Source organism: Notothenia rossii, assembly GCF_949606895.1.
Source record: "Notothenia rossii genome assembly, chromosome: 3".
Classification (NCBI taxonomy): domain Eukaryota; kingdom Metazoa; phylum Chordata; class Actinopteri; order Perciformes; family Nototheniidae; genus Notothenia; species Notothenia rossii.
In genome coordinates, this window is record NC_136901.1 from 25,220,284 (window position 1) to 25,245,529 (window position 25,246).

Genomic DNA, 25,246 nt, shown 5'->3' on the forward strand with positions numbered 1-25,246 from the left:
GGGGTCCGGGGGGATGCTCCCCCGGGAAGATTTTTTTTTAAATATTGAAGTTCAAAGCATCAATCTGGTGCACTTTGAGAGCAACATGAAGAGATCTATGGATACCTCTCTCAGCACCCAGATGAAACAGAACTGTAAACAGATTTACTTTATCTTTATGGATATTTTACAAATCACATTAAACTGTATTCTTGTTTTACTGCCATATAGTAGGCTATGTCATACCTGTTTTTCATTTATTCTCTTATTGTTTGTATAACTATAATGATCATATGAAGGTGTGCCGCGGAAATAATCTTTTGAATAATTTGTGACAAAACTGTTCTAAACACTCAAGAGTCCTTTAGCTCACCTGAGCCCCTCAGTCTGACAGGAGAGGACTCTCCTCCAGCTTGTTGTGGAAACAGCTCCTTATGTCCGTTAGTGCAGCTAGCTAACCAGATGCTAACATCACGGTCCCCGCTAGCACCGGTCCCTCTCTCTCCCTCACCCCTATGGAATCAAATTAGGGTCAATAATATTCACAAATTATTTCACAGTCTGCAGTTGTATATCACCTGTTGTGCGCATGTGAAAAGATTTTTTGCATGTGTAAAAAAGTTTTGTGCACACAGATATAATTTGCTCGTGTAAAAACATTTTGCAGCTGTAGAAATATTTTGTGCGTGTGTGAAAAGTTTTTGCAGATATAATTTGCACGTGTAAAAAAGTTTTGCAGGTGTAGAAATATTTTGTGCAAGGATATTTACAACAGTGAGGTTTCACAAAGTCTGAGATACGGACACACAAATGTCCTATCTGTGTGTGCGAACCTGAAGTTACAAGCTACAAGCTGCTATTTACGAGTACGAATTTTGACCCTGTTTTTACGCCTGAGTATGCTAGCCAATCAGCACGTTGCCCACTGACTAGCCAATCGGGACGTAGCCCACTGACCATCCAATCATAGGACACAAGGTTCTAACGCGTTCGTTTTGCTGACCTGCGCCACTTGGAGCGTGCTTGCGGGAGTCAACATGGAGGAGCCCGAGATTGTCACAAATCTTGTCGTCTGTCTGTTTGACAGTGTTGATATCATTGCCCAATCCCAATGTAACAGGCTCACGGATTTGGAGGCGAGTTCTGGAAAAGTCTGTGAGAATGTGAGTGGGCACATTTGGATAGGCTTAGGGCCATTCTACAGTGAAATAGTCAATTGCTATTGTCTCCCAGACAAATTCAACATTTTCCATAAGTACTGTACATAATTTTGAGGGAAATACCCCTAATTCATCAATTTGGTAAACACAAGGGTTAGGGGAAGCCCAGCATGACATGGGAAATTACATAGAAACATTATCATTAGGGATTGAAATTGGTGAAGTTAGAGGAAGGCATACATTATGTTACACAGTTTTTAAAACCATCTACCATTTGTTTGAAGGTGCTATTTGACAAAATTGATTATTTGACAGATACATCTCATTTTGTATGGCAATAGCCCAAAATGAGTAATTCAAATCAATAAAAAACCTAAAATGTAATCCCACAATCTACAACATATCACGAGTTGATAGGCCCAAGGTAACAGGATAGGTCACTTCAAATTGCTGTCTTATTTGTATTTACCATTTCAAGCACTTAAAGTCTCTAACACAAAAGTGTTGTGCTGTTGTATTAGCTGTAAAGTGTCTCTACTGTAGGCTATTTTTATTATATGTACAGCACTTTGGCTCGACCAAAAATCGTTTATAAATGTGCTATACTGTATAACAAAAAATGGATTTGATTTGATTTGAAAAGCATTTACCAGGTGACATCAGGGGTTCAGGGCTTGAGGCCTATATGTGCTGATTTGATTGATCATTAATACTAATTGCTAAGCAGGCTAGCATTATTTCCAGGTCAGTAAGCATAAAAAATACTGAGGTGTCCCAGAAAGTTGGTCTAAAGCAGTGGTCGCCAACCAGTCGATCGCGATCGACCGGTCGATCGCGAGTGTGCTGCGGGTAGATCGTTGACCGTAAAAAAAAAATTAACAAAAGAAAGCAAAATAAAATTAAAATAATAATGTTCGAAAAATACATTTTTAGATGTAAACCTATCATCCACCACCCCGTTAGCAGGTGCCACTTGATTGACGTATATTTGAGACACCTCAATAATATAATACATTAACCGTGCTTTACGTGAACCTCATCATGACACAAGAGACGAGGGCAGGACTGTAATTTCCCGTGTTCAGTGAACGCAACAGAGGCAACACACCAGACCAATCAGAGAGTTGCATGGAAATACACGTGTGCTTGTGTCATTCAAACTCGGCTCTGTGTGTTTGTGGCGATAGCGCATTTAGTGTGATAGAGAGGGGGCGTATGGAATCAAATTAGGGTCAATAATATTCACAAATTATTTCACAGTCTGCAGTTGTATATCACCTGTTGTGCGCATGTGAAAATATTTTGTGCATGTGTAAAAAAGTTTTGTGCACACAGATATAATTTGCTCGTGTAAAAACATTTTGCAGCTGTAGAAATATTTTGTGCGTGTGTGAAAAGTTTTTGCAGATATAATTTGCACGTGTAAAAAAGTTTTGCAGGTGTAGAAATATTTTGTGCAAGGATATTTACAACAGTGAGGTTTCACAAAGTCTGAGATACGGACACACAAATTTCCTATCGAACCTGAAGTTACAAGCTGCTATTTACGAGTTCGAATTTTGACCCTGTTTTTACGCCTGAGTATGCTAGCCAATCAGCACGTTGCCCACTGACTAGCCAATCGGGACGTAGCCCACTGACCATCCAATCATAGGACACAAGGTTCTAACGCGTTCGTTTTGCTGACCTGCGCCACTTGGAGCGTGCTTGCGGGAGTCAACATGGAGGAGCCCGAGGCGAACTCTTGTGGGACACAGGTGGGTTAATTACATGCTACCACGGAACATGCCACTACAGTTTTAATTAACTAACGTTACATCGTAATTAACTAAATATATCAAGACAGCTGTGCGTGCATCCCTGAGTTACTTATATTTTATATTTAACGCTAGCTAGTTGATGTGGTCTTTGCTATTGTCTTAGCTAGCTACAGTCTGTTGGCTAAATTAACGTTTGTTGTTGTTGTGCCGTTTGAATGAGTAACGTTAATGTTAAAGAAATTAATGCAACACTTTTGTCGGGTGCTTCCTGACATAATGCCCCGGGCATTTAATATGGAGAGGAAGGTAACGTAACGTTAGTTAGCCAAAGGTCGAAAAGGTTCAGTTTCCAATCCGACTTGTGTTCACGTCAGCTGGAAAATAAAGCAAGTGAACAGAAAAGGAACGGTAAAGTGGGCTAACCATACGATCTTCATAATCAATAATAAATAACTGTATGGCCTACTCAACACAAATGCTCCTTACAACCCGCTGCAATAGACGATGAGCGATTCATGTTTTCTTAAAAATCAATCAATCATATACTCTACACTAGTATATGATTGATTTATGTATTAATTATTTTATTTGTTTAAATATAATTCTATATTTTTTTCATATACTCTACAGTCCATGCATTATACTTTTTTGCATGAAAAGGGCAGAACTTCAAAAGCTTTAACCTGAAACACATGCCTCACTGCTCGAGTTCAGGCCAAAATTAGCCTTACTTCATTCATTTAAAAGACCAATCAGCAATATTTAGGACACAAATAACATATTTATAACAATAAATGCTCTTCCTCAGCTATGTTTTATATAATGTAAACACAAGCAGTATTGTAGCCAAAGATAAACATTTCACTATACATTGTGCGGGTCATCTTATGTAGGCGCCGACCACATCATGTTATTCAGCACAACACCACAAAAAGGGGTCTGGCGATGGACACGAAGATTATTTCAATCATCAAAGGACTTGGTGGGACAAGATGTGGTGTGGATACATCAAGCAATCAATACCTTTTTATTTTGCAGATATGGTATGGTAATATTTGGTGGAATTGATGGATTTTCAAGAAAGGTTAGTGCTTCCTGGAGTTTATTTTACAATTGACCAAAAGTGAATTGATATTAAATGCCATTTTTTAAAGTTAATTATCACGCACATACAGTATGGGGTCAGTATTTAATTCATTAATAGGTTATTTGAGTACTCTGTTTCTGTGGTGCTTACTTTTTCCTTTCTATAAATGCTCTCATATATCATGTACCTACAAGTAGCCAATAACAACAAGGCTTCAACAGCTCTGCAGTTCTTCCTTGAGGCTGTGGACAAACACGGATTTCCATCCAGGTAACAGGCTATTTCTTGTTTTGTGTGTGTTTTTTTTTACATGTAAACATTGGATTATTGGAAATACTGAATATGAAGAAAAATGTCAGGTGCACTTGATGCAGTTAAAAGAACACTGATTTGTATCAGTCTAGGCCATTTTATAAAAATAAGGTAGACTTTTGTCACGGCAGCCGTATTGACATGAACTAGCAGGTAAATACAGGTTAAATTAATTAAGTTGATTAAGGTTCCATTCTATTTAGTGCAGTAGAGCCTTTCCAGTGAGCCAACATGCACAATAGCAGCACCCTGACTGTTTGATCTGAATGGAACAGAACATTAATTAGTATCACTGGTAACACCTGTGTTTACCCTACTATTTTATGTCAAAATGGCTGCTTTTCAAAAAGGTCTATAGGCCTACATGATCAACAGATTTTTCACTAAGTTTTACAAGAAAAGTTGTAAATTGATAGTTGGGGATATAGTGCCTATTAAGCAAAGGCCCAGGAAGCCCTAGCACCCCCTATATGTCATTTCTGAAACAACACTTTACCAGTGATGACACTTATGGGTATGGCCTTAGAATGAGATTGGATTATTCATTCCTTGTTTATATTACTTTACATGACCTCATGACATATTCCCAATATTATGTGTAGGTCTTTCCAGTGATGTGCCCATAAAGAATGTTTCAGTCTCATACTAAAACCTCTTGTTTCTGTGGTAACAAAATCTTTAAAACTGCTGGTTCCCTGGGGGATTAGCCAGGAGCCAATAGTGAAGCTTGTTAAATGGCTATAGCTGTACTTAGAAAACTGGAGATACAGCCAGCTCTAAGAGTACAGAGATTCAAATTTCACATTGTCAAATTACTTAACATGGTATCTGTATGGTTGTACATGTCAAGGGTCAGAGGAGACCAAGGTGTGGAAAATGTGGACATTGCCAGACATATGTTTGACGTTCGTGGGTGCGGCAGGGGAAGCATCATCTCAGGGAAAAGTGTTCATAATCAAAGGTAATATCAGTTTATGGTTGGAGCTTCTGTCATAAAGCTTTCTTTGGTCAAAATATCTTTTGCTAGTGTATCGCTTAATAGTGACGTGCTGCCATTAATTATGGTGCTAAAAGTTGTTGCTGAGATTAATGTACATATTAGTGTTATTAGGGATGGGGAAAAATCCATTGAGTTACTATTTGCATTTTTTTGCAACGTAAAGGTGTGATAATTGTTTACGGACTGCATTTATTCATTTATTTTTGTCAACTGTCTTTCAGGATAGAGCGCCTGTGGCGTGACGTGTGGAATGTCGTGTCAAGTATTTATTACGATCTGCTCCAAAGCCTAGAGGAGGATGGCCTGCTCGACCCAGCAAATTGCACACACCTTTTCTGTGCTCAGTATGTCTTTCTGCCCCAAATTCAGGAAGATCTTGACACATTCACAGATGGCTGGAATAACCATTCACTCCGAACAGAACGTAACCTCACTCCTAACCAGCTGTGGGAAATCGGGAAGAGTCAGAGCCCTGTCAGCCCTCCTGACAACTTCGAGGTAAAGGGGAAAAACTGTTTTGTAGTTCTGTGTTTTATTCACCATTGTGGAGGAAGCCAATGTTAGCACACCTTGCTTTCTTTTAGAAGTCATAACAATGTTAGTATTTGGTTAGATGTTTATTTGACAAAATCCTTACACTGTTCTTAATATTATAATGAAAATGCAACACACGGGAACTGGAATTTAGCCTACCAGGACCACTGTGTTTCACTTTACCAGGCATCTTCCAATAGTACACAGCAATAACCATATGCATAATCAGGCTACAGCAGAATTACAATTTGTGTCAAAGCCAACAATGGGCTATGCAACACAATGTAACATTGAGTTTCAGTTGCATAGAATAGTTTTGTTGATATACAAAGACATAGGCCATAATCCGAAAAATGTAAAACTAATGAAAACAACTACTGTTGTAGTTGTTTTCATTTTATTTTTCTTTGAATTTGTAGGCCTCAAAAAGAATATTGCAGGAAAAAAAGATGCTGACTTCTTTCACTGGTAAATTAACACCTGAAAACTGCTATGAATATGCAGTGCACTAGTCTATTTAGTCTGTACAAGGATAACATTTAAACTAAATAAATGGCTTAATAAATTACAGTTCAGTAATGCATGTCAAGTGATTGAAATCTAGTTTAGTGTTCATGTCAAGATTGACAAAACAACAATTTAATCAGTGGGGTGGAAATAATTTAAGAATAAATAATGGACTGTATTAGTAATTTAGAATTTGTATTTGTTGGGAGCCAAATGATTTCTAGAAAAGGTTCCTGACCACTGTTTTAGGGTGTCATCCCGTGTAATTATTTTTACAAACCCGATTACTTTTTTATTTCAGGGGATCCATTTTCCAGATGTGGAAATTGCAGACATGGATCAAATTGGAGTACAAGTTCCTGAACTGGCATCTCCCCTGGGCATCGAAGAACTGGAAGGACTGAATCAACTTTTTAATCCTACTGCTCCTTCATTGTGTTTTGGGGCAGACATCTATAGTGCTGTAGTTCACTACATAGAGGGTGTCCTTGAATCAAGTCAGGAAGCATAAGGCAAAATGCATACTAACTTTCAGCAGTGGAAGAAGTAGGCCTGTCACGATAATTTATTGTGTTGGACGATAAATTTTTCTGGAAATTATTGCGATAACCGATAATATTGTCGGCACCGTTTTAAGACCATTTTAGACATAATGATAATATATAATAATAATTCAAGTACATCCTTTCAAACATAACTTTTTATTGAACATTCAACATTGCAAATGAAATGTGAAATAATATTAAAATATATAAATTAATAAATAAAACTAATTAATTAAATTATAATAAATAAATGAAATCACACACAACCAAAACAATAAATTAAATAGAGTCAGGCTGGAAAACAGAGCTCTCTCTCTCTCATATATATATATATATATATATAAATAAATAAATAAATATGAGCACACATTATCTCACAAGCAAAAAAAAACTCGTTAAAACAACAGTCAAGTGTACAGTCCACTGTCAAAGACCCAGATGCCTCAACAGGCCATATCCAAATCTGTTTTTCTAAGTTTTCGAGCAAGGAACACCAACATGTTTGCATTGTCGGGTGGGGGCTCTCCATCTCCAGCTGCCGTGTTTGCTCCCAGCTGGAAAAACGGAATGGGGTGGTTGTGTTTTAGGTGGTTTAAAATGCGTGGTATTGCCTGCTTTTGTCGCTACCTTTTTTAAACCAATGCGACTCACCGCCCGGCTGATTCAAGTCCGTAGATACGCCTCGTTGATTTGGTTTGAATCCAAAATACTGCCACACCGGAGAATCGAGATGTGTCGTTAGGTTTTGTAACCAATTCCATTTCACTTTAAATTCCCCGCGAGTAAGTCACACGTTGTCTCCCGCTTGACGCTATATTATTAATTTGGCTGCTACACTGCTGCACGTGCACGCGGAGTGTCCTGACCTGGCTGTGTGTCAGCCCCGCCCCTCACAGCGCGCCTGGCAGCCACAGCGCTCCAGGCTAAAATGCTGGTCACATTTTTATGAATTGTAAACGGCCATTTATCGAGCTCAGAAAAGTTATCGAGTCCATTATTATTTATCGTACGATAAGTCAATTTATCGATTATCGCGACAGGCCTAGGAAGAAGTATTCAGTAATTAGTTGCATATAAATCCTTTATATCCTGTTGGCTAGTTTAATCTCCATCAATGCATCATATTCTATAAGATCATCATGTGTTTGTATCTTTGTCTCTGTCCTGTGAAAACCACGTATCTCTACAAAGTCAGAAAAACAGCCTGTTTTCAGCTTTGTGACGACTACTTTTCAAGCTGATCCAAGAGGCTTTTTAAAGAGTTTATTTAGCTGAAGAAGAATTTAAGTAACACTTCATCCTTCAGTTGATCACAAACATTCAATACCAACACATCTGGAGATACGTGGTACTTTTGTGGGGGTGGTTGGGTAGAGGATGATGATATATATATATATATATATATATATATATATATATATATATATATATATATATATATATATATATATATAGGGCATGACTGTTATATTCTCATTTTGAAAAGGGAAAATAAATGTATTTCAATTTTAGAGGCCTACTTTATTTGTAGTAACCTGAAATGTTACTCTTAGAATAACATGGCTTTCCACTAGCTAATGCAGTTCCTTGTTACATGAAAGATACTACAGTAGTAGTATAATGTTCTATTTTAGAACTCACAATAATGTCCCTACCTTTCATCCTGACATTGACTTCTGTTCATTCCGCTACGACTTGAAAAAATCATTTTCAGAGACTTCAACCTGCATTCAAAATAGTCCCCGGGGAAATGTTTACACAGCAAATGATCAGTTCTGTGGTTTATGAATGGAAATTACTTTTTTAGCCGCAGAACATTTTAAGGTATATAATATAATAATTCAAATTTTGATTGTTGTGAAAAATGTAAAATGTGGGTAAATTGAAAGGAAGCAAACATCCAAAGTCACTGGTCAATGGTTTATTTCTTAGAATCTTTGGATACAAGAGCTGTAGGATTCAAGTAAATACATCAGCAATAACAAGTACTTTAATAGACCATTTTCTAAATATTGACTATTAACAGAATGAATGATGCCATTGGTTACAACTACCTGAACCAGGTGCCAGAACTACATATGGCACAATCCAAACAGCCCTTCCAACAAAATGCAGTACAAAAAGAGTACCAGGCAAAGGTTATAGTATCTGTCACAAAATGTCATGTTCAAGTTCAATTTTGAGCTGACCACTGGAACAGATGAAGTAGTAATAATCTCAAAAGGTTTCGTTTCTGTGAGTCGATATTCTTAAAATGGAGATCTCTTTTCAGGTGAAAGAATACCAAAGACAAAATCCCTTTTTACACCAATGAACAAAAGCAGAAGCTCCATAACACTGAAACAATGTTTTTTTTGCAACAGAATCATACTGATGAGCAGTATCTAAACTAGACCAAAGCCTGTAACATAGGTTGCAATGCAGCTCTCCACATGCTTGGAAAAGTCCTCATAGTTTTGGAAGTGCCCAGGTACATGCAATGTGCTAAAACATGTGGAAGACTTCAGGTACGCCCCCTTCACAACTCGGACCTTCAAGGTGTCTGTAGGGATTTCCCACCCTACCCAGAATTTTGTCAGCTGTTCGAGTTGGGATGGAGAGGCTGCATTCAAAGACAACAAGAGGTTGTGGAAATACATCAAATAAATGACATTTGCGTTTTTAAAGATGAGCTTTATTTTACTGCTTTACCATGTTGTTTTATATATAGGTAAATGGAAATACTTTGTTGGGATAGTACTGAGCCCAAAAAAGGAGGGTGGCACAAAGTAGTATTAGCAAAGACCACATCAACTAGCTAGCGTTAAATATACAATTTAAGTAACTCCGGGATGCACGCACAGCTGTCTTGATATATTTAGTTAATTACGATGTAACGTTAGTTAATTAAAACTGTAGTGGCATGTTCCGTGGTAGCATGTAATTAACCCACCTGTGTCCCACAAGAGTTCGCCTCGGGCTCCTCCATGTTGACTCCCGCAAGCACGCTCCAAGTGGCGCAGGTCAGCAAAACGAACGCGTTAGAACCTTGTGTCCTATGATTGGATGGTCAGTGGGCTACGTCCCGATTGGCTAGTCAGTGGGCAACGTGCTGATTGGCTAGCATACTCAGGCGTAAAAACAGGGTCAAAATTCGAACTCGTAAATAGCAGCTTGTAACTTCAGGTTCGATAGGAAATTTGTGTGTCCGTATCTCAGACTTTGTGAAACCTCACTGTTGTAAATATCCTTGCACAAAATATTTCTACACCTGCAAAACTTTTTTACACGTGCAAATTATATCTGCAAAAACTTTTCACACACGCACAAAATATTTCTACAGCTGCAAAATGTTTTTACACGAGCAAATTATATCTGTGTGCACAAAACTTTTTTACACATGCACAAAATATTTTCACATGCGCACAACAGGTGATATACAACTGCAGACTGTGAAATAATTTGTGAATATTATTGACCCTAATTTGATTCCATACGCCCCCTCTCTATCACACTAAATGCGCTATCGCCACAAACACACAGAGCCGAGTTTGAATGACACAAGCACACGTGTATTTCCATGCAACTCTCTGATTGGTCTGGTGTGTTGCCTCTGTTGCGTTCACTGAACACGGGAAATTACAGTCCTGCCCTCGTCTCTTGTGTCATGATGAGGTTCACGTAAAGCACGGTTAATGTATTATATTATTGAGGTGTCTCAAATATACGTCAATCAAGTGGCACCTGCTAACGGGGTGGTGGATGATAGGTTTACATCTAAAAACGTATTTTTCGAACATTATTATTTTAATTTTATTTTGCTTTCTTTTGTTAATTTTTTTTTTACGGTCAACGATCTACCCGCAGCACACTCGCGATCGACCGGTCGATCGCGATCGACTGGTTGGCGACCACTGCTTTAGACCAACTTTCTGGGACACCTCAGTATTTTTTATGCTTACTGACCTGGAAATAATGCTAGCCTGCTTAGCAATTAGTATTAATGATCAATCAAATCAGCACATATAGGCCTCAAGCCCTGAACCCCTGATGTCACCTGGTAAATGCTTTTCAAATCAAATCAAATCCATTTTTTGTTATACAGTATAGCACATTTATAAACGATTTTTGGTCGAGCCAAAGTGCTGTACATATAATAAAAATAGCCTACAGTAGAGACACTTTACAGCTAATACAACAGCACAACACTTTTGTGTTAGAGACTTTAAGTGCTTGAAATGGTAAATACAAATAAGACAGCAATTTGAAGTGACCTCTCCTGTTACCTTGGGCCTATCAACTCGTGATATGTTGTAGATTGTGGGATTACATTTTAGGTTTTTTATTGATTTGAATTACTCATTTTGGGCTATTGCCATACAAAATGAGATGTATCTGTCAAATAATCAATTTTGTCAAATAGCACCTTCAAACAAATGGTAGATGGTTTTAAAAACTGTGTAACATAATGTATGCCTTCCTCTAACTTCACCAATTTCAATCCCTAATGATAATGTTTCTATGTAATTTCCCATGTCATGCTGGGCTTCCCCTAACCCTTGTGTTTACCAAATTGATGAATTAGGGGTATTTCCCTCAAAATTATGTACAGTACTTATGGAAAATGTTGAATTTGTCTGGGAGACAATAGCAATTGACTATTTCACTGTAGAATGGCCCTAAGCCTATCCAAATGTGCCCACTCACATTCTCACAGACTTTTCCAGAACTCGCCTCCAAATCCGTGAGCCTGTTACATTGGGATTGGGCAATGATATCAACACTGTCAAACAGACAGACGACAAGATTTGTGACAATCTCGAGGGCAGTAATGCATCATTCTGTTGTTGGCTATTCATTCCAGAGTTCATTCTGATTGCTTATTTATTATTGCATTACAGCTAGGGTCACACCTCGGGGTGACTGACAACGGACAGCCATGTTTACTGCTAAGTGCCATTAACGCTCCATTGAACTACATTATGCCCGAGCTATCATTCCGTCCCGCGTCTGACTCATAAAACACATTCTCAGAGGCTGCTGTACCCGACAACAGACGCTGTTCAAATGAATTAATGACATAAGGCTCGGAGATAAACCCAACCTTACAGTGATAAGTGAGTATGTGGGAACAGGATGCCAGGAGGTAGGGTAAAGAGAGGGAGGGAAAGGAAGGTTGGGAGAGCGCCGGTTACCGACCCGGAGGGCGGATGCCTCGTCGCGGGGAGGAAGGTAGAAAGAGCAATGAGTGAAAGAGAATAAATGTGAAGCTACAAGGAAGTCAAGAGAGATTAACGGTGAGGAATTTGAACGTGAAATGGGGTAAATCAGTGTGAGGAATTCAGACAGGGTGTCCTTTGTAAGAGGTTTAAAGGTGTAAGGGTGAGAATGCAAAGGACACGATAAGGGCAAAGAGGGGAGATTCTGAACGTACAGTGTCATGACTGTGAGGCGTTTAAAGCATAATCACTGCTGCAGGAACATGAAACACTTCATTGTAAGGGCAATTGTGTCATGCACTTCCTGTGTTTCTCCTGGCAAACTAGCATCCGGCTAAAGCCCAGTCTCTTTTCCCCTTTTAATTGTGGATTAAAAGCTCCTGGCATCCTCTAAGTAGACTTTGTTCTCAGCTTTTTGGAATGACTTCTTTGCAGGCCTCCTATGGTGGCCAACAGGGGCAAATGCGCTACAATGGCCCAGAACACTCACACTAGGAGAAATATGCTGCACTTTCAAAACTTGCAAATATAAAAACACAAATGTGCCAAAACCATGTGAAATTAAGAAACATCTTCACCATCTTGACAACACATGTGCAGCATTTAGAAAACCATTCACCAACTTGACAAACCATGCGCAGTGTTTCCTAAAAGCGCTTGGAGCTCAAAACAGAATGGAAACAGGGAAACTAAAAAGTGATGGACACAGCTGGGACCAGAGCGCTTGTTGACGTTGGAGGATTATAAAGTCATCCAACAATAACTGTCATGGGCAACGCTCCTAAAATGTACAATTTATTGGCTTATTTGAACAATGTGATCACATGATTCCTTCCTTCGCTAACCTATTTCATTTAATTACAAAACACTTACAATTATGAAACAGACTAACCCAACGTCAAGAAGCACTCCCAGCGGTGTGCATCACTTTTTAGTGTCCCCTGGTTTCTGTTGTGTTTTGAGCTTCTTGCAGGATTTGCGTTTATTCATATTGCTTTTAATAAATCCTGGGCGTGTTTTTTTGGGGTGTTGTCAAGTTGGGCCCCTGTCGGCCACCGTACCTCTCACTGATGAAAACTAATAAAGTGTTTAATGTGCACAGGTGAGTGTTTACAATCCCACCATTGTTTAAATTAGCAATAAACAACCAAATCATTTGTTTCTCTTTGATATTATATTTCAATCTTCATGAAGGTGGAATGGATTTGTGTGCTTCATAGGTCAGGAAAGTAAATTGGGCGGGGAGAACAAAATGGGCTTTCTGCATGCTCTGGGTGCCTTTGACAGAAAGGTTTATGGCTTTATGAGATTGCAATGACATATTATTGTAAACACCTCGGAGCAAAAAATTATTTGATTGTAATATTGCAGAATGTAGTTGTTGCCGCGTGTTTTTAATGGCATATTAAATCCACAGGCATGTGTATGTGTGTGATGACGGCTCGAAGTTACACGGTGCACGTACATGTTTTATGTTTGCATTTTTATGTTACAATGGGCCTCATGCAGGAAGCGATAAACAAACAAACGTCCTCTTTTTCTCTTTTCATATACTCAATTTTTTTAAATTTTGTTAGTACTTATTGAATTCACCTGTGTTTTCTTATTTGTGCTTTGTACACCCCAACACATGCACTCCGCTCTGCATCAGCCAAACGGCTCGCTGCACCGGCACTGCGAGTGGGACCCAAGTTCCCATCAGCAAAAACACGTTGGTTTGCTATCCTGGCTCCAAAATGGTGGAATGAGCTCCCCATTGACATCAGGACAGCAGAAAGCCTACATATCTTCCGGCGCAGACTGAAAACTCATCTCTTTAGACTCCACTTCGAGCGATAGAATTGGCTTATCTTAAGCCAGTTGAGTAGCACTTGAAATGTTTTGGCTCTATGAAACCTGGTGTACTTATATGATTCTGTTTTCTTCAAGTTTGTATCTTCTTGGTGGAATGCACTTATTGTAAGTCGCTTTGGATAAAAGCGTCAGCTAAATGCAATGTAATGTGCTTCTCTGGACAGGAACATAACATGTTCCTTCCAGAAAAGCAAGGGCACTCTTCCAGACATTGTTAGTCCAACACATACCATTTAAATTTGAGTAACACATTCCATTGTATTATTTCAGGATCCTATTTTAGATTTTTCTGCAACTGACTCTCTAAATAAACATGTTTAATATGTTTAAGTTTAATTAATTAACAGTAGCTTACCTCAATATCACCACTGCTGAAATTTTTCGTACAGCTGTTTTTTTTTGCTTTTATTTCCCCCGTTTTTGTCAATCTGAGTATTTGCAAACGGCTCAACAGCTGCCCTTTGGCATTACCAGTGTTAATAAAAAAAAAGAAGCAAATTCTCCTATTCCTCTATTGGACAAATTAGAGACAATATAAGAGAAATTAGAAAACATGTTGCGGCATGAAGCCCAATTTGCACGTGTAAATCTTACTTTCCCTTCTTCTGTCCCATGTGCAAAGACTAAGCTGTTCGAAGCTGGAAAAGAAAGGAAAAGAGACCCAGAGGCAGGTGTCTGCAGGGACCCAGGACCCCCGGGGGACCACATGAAAGAGCCTCTTGACTGGTCACTTGTGGGTAGAACTGCACTAATCATGCCCAGCCTGCTATAATGGGGTTTTGGGGGATCTTACATAAACACAACAGAGGAATTCTCCAAAGACCTGCAGCTCCCCCTGGGGCTCCACAGCCACGGTGACCTCGAACACAGCATACATCACGACAAAGATGTGTGTGTAGGGAGGGAATGTATGTTTTTTCTGTGTTAAGGGAGAGCGAAAGGAACTGTGTGCTACATCATGATACATGGGTTTGCTACCGTCTGTCAATGCAGTACATCAGTGACAAACCACAAAGAGTTCTGTGGAAAAGGGATGTGTGTGTCTCGGTGTGTGTGTGTCTTAGTGTGGCTCACCTGTCAGGTCTCCCTGGTGGGCCATTACCTCTGATGCTTGGCTAGGATCTATGAAGTGCAGGACATGAACATTACCCTTGTACATACACACACACAGAGGCCCTCTCACCTTGGCCTGATGGGATATCACTGGGGGAATGTTCATCCACCACCAAAGACAATTTGTCTTGATAGCCGTGATGGTAGGCCCAAAGCAGTCTCTCTTCCCGCTTCATCCATGTCCCTCAGGTAGCTGGATGTGTCCGAAGGTAAAAAGCACAGCGAGCTGACATGATGTTTTGGCTGATTGACGACAGGCTGGCTCCCCACATGAGTGGAGAGGCAGCAGCCTGTTCCCCTGCCTGCGGTTTATACAGGGAAGTGAATGAACGCTGGCGCAGGGATGTTAAGCAGTAAATCTTCTCCACAATGAGATCTGCCTGAGAGCACATGGGCATTTGAGTAGTTCTGTGGGAGGCGTTCATTATAGTTCTGATTAAGTTAAAGCGGGAAAACAAGCAAAGATGGAGCATATATGAATGTTTTTTATCCTACGAGCTGGGAATTTCTGGCAGGAAACCAGCCCACAAACTATGGATACATGGTTCTGCAGTGCGAGAGTGACGGAGGCAGATGTTTGGTTGTGTTATACGACCCAATAACAAACATGTGGCGCTGCTGCATCCAGAGGAGCAGGTGCTGCCCCCACACAGCCATTACCATCTGCAATAATGAGATCAGGGACTCAGCTATGCTGGGTGTTAGATCACCCCTGAAGTAAAAATACAATAAATTCACAAACAAGATTGTAAAATAATAAGTACAAATCTGTTCCAAAAGGGACTTATTAATGACTGCGTGTCCTAATCAAATTATATCATTTTTTATTTCCTGTGCTATCAGTATAAAACTAACTTAATACCCCATTTGGCACTCTAAACACTGCTGTGATATTTATCCCTCAGTGATTAACATGTTTAACCTCATATAGGGATTAGCCAAGCAGAAATGGAGAATTACACGTTCTCTGTGTTGAAAGGGTAAATCATGATCGATGAAGGGATGCTTCAGGCTGTTGGGTGAATGGGAGAGGGGAAAAAAGAAAGATGCAGGATGGAGGGATGAATAAGGAGAGGAGGTGGGGTAAAAAATGGGCTAGTATCTCTTTAACTCCTTCTGACGTCATGCTGATGCAGATCTGGCGTCTGGATGCGAGCGGATGAGAGGAGGAGAGGGATGCCGAAAAAATGAAACTCCTCAGCACTAATTTCTCACATCTCTCTGAGGGAGAACATGAAGACAAACCGGACGACATTCTTGGCGGATTAATACCTATTTTTCACCATTGAGTGAGCCTCACGGCTACAGAAACGGCAGGTACACACATTTTTGAGTTGAAAAGCGACCATATTGAGGTCAGAGGAAAGCGTTGCCAAGGCGACCAGCTTGCTAGGGAGGACACTGCGGCGCGCGTCATACTCCGAGAACGAGCGTGCGTGCTCGCGAGGGTGCGCACGTGCGCGCGAGACAGCTCTCGGAGGCGGTCACGGCGTCCACAGCAGCACCAGCGGCAGCGGCAGCGGAGGCAGCATCTCTTCACACGAGACTACTGGAACATCCCGCAGTCTGTGCCCGCCGTTACCGAGACGAGCTGAAGCTAACCGAGGCTTGAATTGATGCTCGGTGGTGTCAACGGTCTCCTTCAGGGGATTTATTGAGGAATTACCGACGAAATAACGCTAAAAAAAACAGAGCCACCATTGGTCTGCACAGGTGACTCTTCCCGGCTGTCAAATTTCCCGAGAGCCTGCAGACACGAGTTGTTTGGGGGTTGTTTTCGGTCGTTAAAGGCCTGTGTAAAAACAGACAATCCTCCTGAAGCTGTCATCCGAGAAATTAATGAAAATACTGCCGATCTGGAGAAGACTGGGACTAAGCCGAGCCTGCAAGCTCGGACACGGAATGATACTAAAGCCTGCCGTATGTGCTGTGTAATGCGGTAGAGCAGCTTCATTTTTTGGTGCCCTGTCTCTACTCATGAAGTCCCACCTGCCTCCCCAGTTGGATTGATAAAGTGCTGTCAAGGTGGTGGAGGTTTTTGTATTTATTTTTTCTGAAACAAGCACTTTTTTTGTGCTCGCTTGACATTTACCACCGCTGGAGGAAGGTTTAGTGAAGAGGACAAGGAAAAAGGAGACATCTGAGGACGAACACATCATCGGGAATCTGGCGTCCCAGCTGCACCCGTGGATCACAAATGAACAGGTAGGCTGAGATTACACGGTCAACGCTGAATTCTGAGGAGATAATTCTCTGTGAAATCCTGTCTGCATACTTAAAAACGCTGTTTTAATTACACCTCCCTGTGTGCATTTAATTAGCATTTTTAATTGTGTGAGTGTGTGTTTGGTGTGAAAGAGACTGCTCAAGGGGTGTTTTTGACACCTATTGTGAACAAAATATTTCAGCACCAGAATATGGGCTAAAATCGATTATTCATCTTTAACTATCTGTTGCTTACATGTCATTTTCTAAAATTACATTTAATATTTATTTTATTTTTGAGATATATGGTGTCAACAGGCCCCTAAACAAATGCATTTTTTGGAGTTGTCCAAAACATGTCTGCAATCAATGTATTTTTAGCCAATCTGTTGGATTATGCAATAATGTTTTTGTATGGATTGCTGTGTGTTGATGTCAAACCTGTTGTGAGTCGTGCCTTAATGCACACGATCTGCTCCTTCATAACACTGAAGATGCATCCTCTGTTCCATTAATGAGAACTTGGAGCTCCTCTGGTGGAATGAGAGAGACAGAGGCTGCTGTTATTCATTCAGGCTGAGCTCATTTTCCCATCCTTGTAACATGCAGAATATGTCGCCTATTAATCAAAGAGCATCGCCTGAGATTGCATCAATGCCGCATCAGTCATTGCTCACATGGTGATCATTGTGCACTGATTAAATTGTGCATTGTCTGGAATAATAGTGGAATAGTTTTAGAGTGAAAAGGGTGATCTTTTTTTTCTACCAGCAAGCAGGCCTGTTTTGCAGACAACTCACAAAGCTTTCCCTTCAACAGTCAAATCATCCTTCAACTTAATACATTTCTTCACTCAATCCTTTTCACTCAGGAAACGCCATGGCCATGAGAACATATTCCCCTAAATGCTCTCCTCCACACACACACACACACACACACACACACACACACACACACACACACACACACACACACACACACACACACACACACACACACACACACACACACACACACACACACACACACACACACACACACACACACACACACACACACACACACACACACACACACACACACACACAGAGAGAGATGCACACACACAGCCTGAAGAATGGGGTGCATTTATATGCTGTGGCGGGTGTTGTGGGGCATTCGGATCGGCAGGGCCTGCTAGATGATAGAATTCAGCGGGGACAAGAAGACCTCTGTTCTTATCTGCGGCGACGAGAAGGGGAAGGCAGCTCCGCTCATCTTCCTCTTCCTCGGTTAAAGCATCTCGCCTGCCCTACATAGCAGATAGTTGCTTCTCTTGGGGAGAAAGCATTTTAATGGAGGCGGGGGGGGGAAATATGTGACTGTCCTTGTGCTAAATAGATGTTGTCACAGAGGAGTTGTTATTTATCTCAATGGCAGCTGGCTGGGAACTTTGAAGACCTGTGGAGATATTTAAGGAGGGATAAAGGTGGCAGGCTAATACATTGTGCTGAGCGATAGTGTGTGAGAGAGAAATATTTACACACAGAATGGAGGGGGGGACATTGTAGGGCATTTCTGCAGCAGTGCAATATGGTGTGATTCATTTTGGGTCAGTGGCTGATTTTCAAAAACAGAGAACAGGTGGCCTTATCAAGGAGGCTTGTGCCCATTTTGTGTGTGTGTGAGCGCCCTTCATGCACACATTTTGTTCATTTCTTTGACCGAGTCCCATGCAAACACTCCAGAAAAATATCCATCCTGGGCAAGGTGCAGCAAAGATGGAGGCAGATGGAGCTGAAGCCTGTTGGTAGATTGATGGACGGGTTGCTAAGCAGTCACCAATGCAGATAGTCTTGTGCAAGGGGTGGGTTTAAATAGCATTTTTTTAATACTTTAATAGTCCTTGTCTGTTTTTAACTGATAATTAAATCCCTCACTATTGTTCCCAATGGAGATACATCAGTGACATCATCGTGTTAGGATGTTTTCTGACTGTGGAAATGACACCACTTGCTTCTAATTGTAGGTGAGAGGCGTCATCTTCGTAAGAAATATCTTCAGCATCATAGTGAAATAAAAATGTTTGTTTAGCACACTCCAAATGAATTAGTGAAAAGCCAAGGCTAGCTGAACACACACGTCCTGTGGGAGGCGCTGTTGTTCGTATCTACCTTCTGTGACTAGCAGCAGAGGAAGTTAACTATGTGTGTCAGTCGATGCTTTGAAGGTACCGAAATGTAAATCCAGTCCTGCTGGCATCATTTCATTCCCCCAACAGCAAGAATATATTTTCCACCTCCCTGCTTACATGCATGTTCCAATGTGAGTGTTTATATAATTGATGGAATATTGCATAATTGTGGGATTTCTTTAGAAATGGTGACTTGAGAGCAGTGTGTTAATGAACACCCAAGAGTGTTGTTTCATATTTTGCCAGTTTCTATACCTGTTGAACATGAGAAACCTGTGTTCTCTGCTTCTCTAGTACAACATAAAGCTGATTAAATGGAATAGCTCAACAATGGATGCTCTTTTTATATAAAACAATGCTTGGTAATTGACAACACGCTGTTCACAATGGGGAGTTTGCCTCTCCTTCTCCCTTGAGCCCCAGTCTCACCATGTAATCACCCATGTGTTTGTGTCATGTTTCGGCTCTCTTAAATACATTTTTCACTACCTCCCTCCTTTGCCAAAGACAGTATGCTTTCGTAACACCATATATACTCTGCACGACTCCTATCACCTTTATTCCTCCTATTAATCTGTTTCTCTTCTCTCTCTCCATTTGTGGCATACTCATTCGTTTGGTTCAAAGGGAGCCTAGCTGTGTATTCTTTGAGGAGTGTGTGTGGTTGCTATGGCAGCATCTTTTTGGAAGGGTAAGCCCGCAAAGATTTGACAACCTGAAGCTTTTGTTTTTTTTAAATTGGCCTGTACGTATGTGCGCTCTTGCATATGGGCGTGTATATTAGGGCTGCAAAATTCATCAAAAAAAACTTGCATCCCCTTATTGACTGTTGCAATGTTGAAAATGGCTGAAGGCTGCATTTTTGCCCCCTTCACGTTAAAGCCCAGTAAACACAGTCTCTGGTGCTGACATAAAATCGTTACGGCCAAATATTTCATTCCATTTAAAATGAGGAATCTTACCATTAGCAAGTCTTATTTACTTCAGCTTTTACAGATTGCAAAAAAAGCATCTGAAGTAGGAATAGGGGCATACAAATCAAACTTTATTTATATAGCATTTTTCATACACACAGGTAACTCAAAGGGCTTCCAGTTCATTTGAACAATGTATGTTATATTATTGAGGATTGTTCTTTGGGGAAAGTTCCCCCATCTTTGCTCATCCTATCAACTTATCCCATCAGTGAGTCTGTTTGGTTGCCATTCTCAGAGAGTGCTGGTGTCCCACAGTCCCTGCACAGTGGCCCATCTCTCTCCTTTGTCTGAGCCTGTTGAATGAGATCTTCTCTCTCTAGGGTGCAACATGAAGACGGGGGTTTGGGACCATTACTTGTCTTTCGTCGTCTTCTTTTCCTCTATATTGCGGCATTTTCTGCTTTTTTTTATTGGGCGCCTTATTGTTCCTAGCTATTATATCTTCCCCTCACACACTTCTTCCTCTGTGTCCTCCATTTGTCTTCAATCCCACATGTCGTCATTCAACCCGAAGCGAACGGCGCTGCAGTGTCCCCCGTCGGCTCATTAGGGTTAGATCAAGGTCAAACACTCTCTGATACGTTTGACTGAAAAAACCTCAAGTTGGCTTCCTAAGTCTCCAGCCAACACCTTCACACTGCCACTCCTCCCGCCTCCCGCTAGAACCTGACTGACCACCGGCCAAGGTCAATGAACATTTACTCCTTTTTTCTCCAAAGAGGTAAAAGCCAAAGGAAGACAGAGAAGGTGAGAAACAACCCAGAAAAGCCAGATCCAAGCTGCTAGCTCCACTCTTTAGTTTGACAGTGCAGGAGGTTGGATACAGCTACAATAGAAAAAACCTGCAAGGATCAAAACCACTGTTGAGAGTGATTTTTGAGCAAATAATACCATTCAACGGGATTTCGTGCCTCTGTGTCGCAGAATCTGCCCTGAATAGAAAGTGGGATACGGATTTGATGGAATCAACAGCAGTAGAGTCAGCAACAGCCAGGATTAAATACATCCTGCTTTCTAGCCAATCAGATTGACTGACATTCGGAATCCATGTTTCTCTGACCAGTGCGGCTGATCCCTCTGGCAAACTGAGAGACTTCCCTGGATTTCTCCCTTGCGTCCATGGGAATTTTCACCTGTGTACCTCTCTGCAATCCCTTTCGTAGTCCAGGGAATTCATGTACAAATCTCACTGCAACAATTTTGGAGATTAATGTGTTTTGCCCCCCCTCCCCCACCCCCTCCATGTCATTGATTACAGTCCATGTTGTCTCTATCACACACACACACACACACACACACACACACACACACACACACACACACACACACACACACACACACACACACACACACACACACACACACACACACACACACACACACACACACACACACACACACACACACACACACACACACACACACACACACACACACACACACACACAGCACTGCAGTGAATCTTTCTCTTGGTTACACTTCGCCATCGATGGGGACGCAGGGAGATTGAGTGAGTTATGGTATTGACAGCATCTCAAGGTCAGGAGTAGCCACATCCTCTGGAGTACTCCGTAGTAAACCCTCAGCATCGCAAACAAGCCGCGGGTCTACGGGTCCGGAGACGGGCAAGTATGCAGGAATAGTCCCGCCCTCCCACTCCAGACACATACAGATAGAGGAGAACAGGATGTGCTCCGAAAGCCAAGTGTTGTCACAGGAAAAGAACGGAACACACAGGAAGTGTTTCATAAAAACAAGCCGTAAATGAGTTGACTATACAACTGGGAGAGAGGTATGACACAACATTACAATACCACCATCTCTATTTTGCACTCTTACATCTGCTCCATTCTACCTCCTCCTCCCCTGCTGCTGCACGCACATTAGTATGGGCTGAGACACCACCACACATATTAGTATGAGCTGTCAGCTGGAGCCCTAACAACTAGGTGGAGAAAGACCGGTGCAATTGTAATGCTTGGCAAAGGAAGAAGCGGCAGTAGTTGGATGTGTTGGCCAACATGCTGAAGTGTTATCACCGCGGCTGCACTGTATAATGATGAGGGTTGTCAAAAACAACACACATCTTTCCCCCTCTTTTGCTGATGTGTGCCGGTGCCTCTGTCAACGTAATGAGCCCTCCGTGGTGGAATAGCCAGTGGCTGTCCCGTAGTACAGGCTAGGCCCTCATCCATTTGATGTCCATCTGTGTACATGAGTTGCGTTGGATTGCAGTGGTTGGGTTTTAGGGATGGCAAGAGCTGGAGGCTAATAGCAACACTTGAGGACGAAGTGATACTGCTGTCGATCTCCCACGGGTTACTGTTCTGCCTGGAGGAGTTTTGGATTAGCAGCAACATAGTCACTACCTCCTTGACTGCTTTGAAATCTATAGCAAAGGAGTGGAAGTGTTGGTTGCATGCATGCGTGAAAAGCTGCAACTTCAATTTCACTCTTAAGAATTGAGCCTCGACCTCTTCACCTCTAAATTAATGGAGCATTTCAAGTATTTCTGTACGCCGTGTCGCTCCAGTTGATGCATTGTTAGGCTGCTGGGCTTCAGCTGTCATGATGGCGTCCTTTTAATGAAAGAATATGCCTACGTAGTGAATTAGGATGTCTCTTCCTTGACAGGCTCTTCCTAGTTTCTTGTGGTGTTTGTGTGTATGTGCGGGGAGTGTGTGTTAGCGAAGGCGCGACAGTGATGAATGATCACCAGAATGGCAGCGTTACACTTTCGCGGCCGATGATGCCAAGCAGGCAATGATGGTCGCTGTTATTGTCACAATCAGCAAAGAAAACACACACACACACACACACACACACACACACACACACACACACACACACACACACACACACACACACACACACACACACACACACACACACACACACACACACACACACACACACACACACACACACACACACACACTAAATAAGTGTATGGTTCTTTCATTTGTTTGAACTAAAGACACTTTCTCTTGGTTTACTCTCATTATTTAAGGATGCGACATGTGCATCCTTCATGGGAAACAATGTGTTTCGGTTGAATCATTCATCTGTGTCTCTTTACACTGTCTCTCAAGGCTAAAGCCATTCCTCTGGTGACAAATGGGAGCAGGAAAGAGGGGCTTTATTCCAATCTGTGGGGATCACTCTCGGGACAAACACCCTGAATGAGCAGATTTCTGTGGACTTTACTTGTACAGGTAGCAGCTCACAGCACCGGGGACATAAATGTCAGTGTTCTGACTCGTACTGAACTTTATTGAGTGCACTTATCTGCTACCCTCAGGCTACACTATCTTGGTGAAAATGACTCATCTTCCCTGTGCTCTGCCCTTCAGATGTCCCCTCTGAAAGTCTGGAATTTACTGAAAGAGGGAAAGGGATTTTAGGTTCACAAGTTTTCGATTTTTTTAGAGGCAAGAGGGATCACAATAAGAATATACAATATCAGAAATACAAGTAATGGAGGCTTGGATTATAAAAGTAAAAGGGACAGGAATATATAGGTGGAAAATATAGAGTAAAACGCTTCCCATTACAGCAAGAAAGATAAGGCTTTGTCATCTTAATTAGCCAGAGTAAGGGAGCATAACCTTGATCGCATGCTAGCGCTAACAGCTAATGAGTGGTGAGATTGCTTTGCTAGGATGTGTTAACGTGTATTGATGGCGGAACGTGGTCAGGTGGGGGTGTTTCTGCAGAGATGAAGACCTGGGAAGAAAGCAACTGTCGCTCCCCTGGTGCTTACATGAAACAATCTCTTTCCGTTTGGGTTAAAACTCCAGAGACTTGTAAATAAGAAGGGGAATAGGAGAAGAGGGCGGCGATTTAGAAGGCGGCGAGTCAGCAGGATTTTCTGGCCCTGTTTCTCTCAGTGCCTCTTTTTCTCTCTCCTTTTGTGGGGAGTAAACACATTTCAAAGGATGAGCTCTATCCTTCTCACTGGAGAACGTGCTTCACATGCTTTAAGACAGAAGGGCTGGAAGCGTGTGTGTTGTGTAATGCGGCTCATGCGTTTGCTTGACACGTTCCTTCCGCCTCCGAGAATCTTTTGACGAGTAAATATCGGAATTGATTTTCCAAAGGTCTATGGAAGACTGGCCCATGGATTGCGTTCTTGACATCTTATTTTGCACGACTTTGACAAATCTGAAGAGGTGGAGTAGTATCGATTCCAGTAGGTGAGCCAATAGCTCACCGTCATCACTAACATGGAGTAATTCCCATCAGAGAATTATTGGATGGTCCCAGTCAATTTCGTTAAGCACACGAGGGAATGTGATTCCCATTTTTATCTTCACATCCTGCCAAAATATGTTCACCTCACCCATTGTCACCCTTCTCCTAAAATCCACCCCTTTGCCCTCCCATCCCTCCCTTTTTCTTTTCAGCCACTGACCACTCGGGCCAGCCTCTCCATTTTCTCCTCTCCACTTAATTAACCCATTGATCAGGTTGCTCATAAATAAGTCTTCGGAGAGGCCCTCATAGAGCACTCTTCCCCTCCTATCTCACCTCTCACCCAGAGCCATTCGTTCATTGGCCACACTGCTCCAAACAAGGTCCCTGGGTCTCAGTTGTGTCTTCATCTGGAGCAACATTTATTTTTTCCGATGCCGCTGCTCATAGATTTACAGCAGAATGGCCAAAGCTGGAGAGCGTGGAAAGTGGAATTAAGGCAAGTGGGGAGCAGGGAGTTGGAGGTCAGTGCTGTTCTCGTACAACCCCTCAATTCATTAGACTCACATAGCTCAACCTCTTCATGGCACCCCCCTTTTGTCTGTAATGTTTTCGGCTTCCTTCCTTCCGTCTCCCTCCCTTGCTCCT

At 41.6% G+C, this 25,246-nt stretch overlaps 2 protein-coding genes across 5 annotated transcripts in view; both read left to right on the forward strand.

Moving 5' to 3' along the window:
• Window positions 1-2,698: 2,698 nt before the first annotated feature.
• On the forward strand, window positions 2,699-8,395 carry LOC307031700 (uncharacterized protein). Of its 3 annotated transcripts, none has more exons than XR_013806047.1 (6): window positions 2,699-2,896; window positions 3,938-3,983; window positions 4,181-4,256; window positions 5,149-5,259; window positions 5,520-5,796; window positions 6,641-8,395. XR_013806047.1 is itself a non-coding variant. In XM_079669009.1 (4 exons), exons 1-4 carry the CDS (start codon window positions 4,153-4,155, stop codon window positions 6,848-6,850), a joined length of 702 nt encoding a protein of 233 aa, XP_079525135.1. In that variant the 5' UTR covers window positions 4,147-4,152; the 3' UTR covers window positions 6,851-8,395. The 3 variants fall into 3 exon arrangements, 1 of the variants encoding a protein (XP_079525135.1); XR_013806048.1 differs by having other exon boundaries at window positions 4,184-4,256; XM_079669009.1 differs by lacking the exons at window positions 2,699-2,896; window positions 3,938-3,983 and having other exon boundaries at window positions 4,147-4,256.
• A 7,834-nt stretch (window positions 8,396-16,229) lies between these two features.
• The window catches only part of nlgn2a (neuroligin 2a), a 207,972-nt gene continuing 198,955 nt past the window's right edge, over window positions 16,230-25,246 (forward strand). Inside the window, exon 1 of one of the 2 annotated variants that reach the window (XM_079667932.1) lies at window positions 16,230-17,254. The gene's annotated coding sequence lies outside the window, so the exon portion shown is untranslated. The remainder of the gene's footprint in view (window positions 17,255-25,246) is intronic. The other variant, XM_079667931.1, reaches the window with a different exon arrangement.

What these genes read in the sequence shown, in the direction of transcription:
- LOC307031700 (XM_079669009.1), top strand. Translation starts at nt 4,153, where the DNA reads ATGCTCTCATATATCATGTACCTACAAGTAGCCAATAACAACAAGGCT. An exon ending in AAACACGGATTTCCATCCAG is followed by an intron (nt 4,257 to 5,148) that starts GTAACAGGCTAT and finishes GTACATGTCAAG; the next exon opens with GGTCAGAGGAGACCAAGGTG. An exon ending in AAAAGTGTTCATAATCAAAG is followed by an intron (nt 5,260 to 5,519) that starts GTAATATCAGTT and finishes ACTGTCTTTCAG; the next exon opens with GATAGAGCGCCTGTGGCGTG.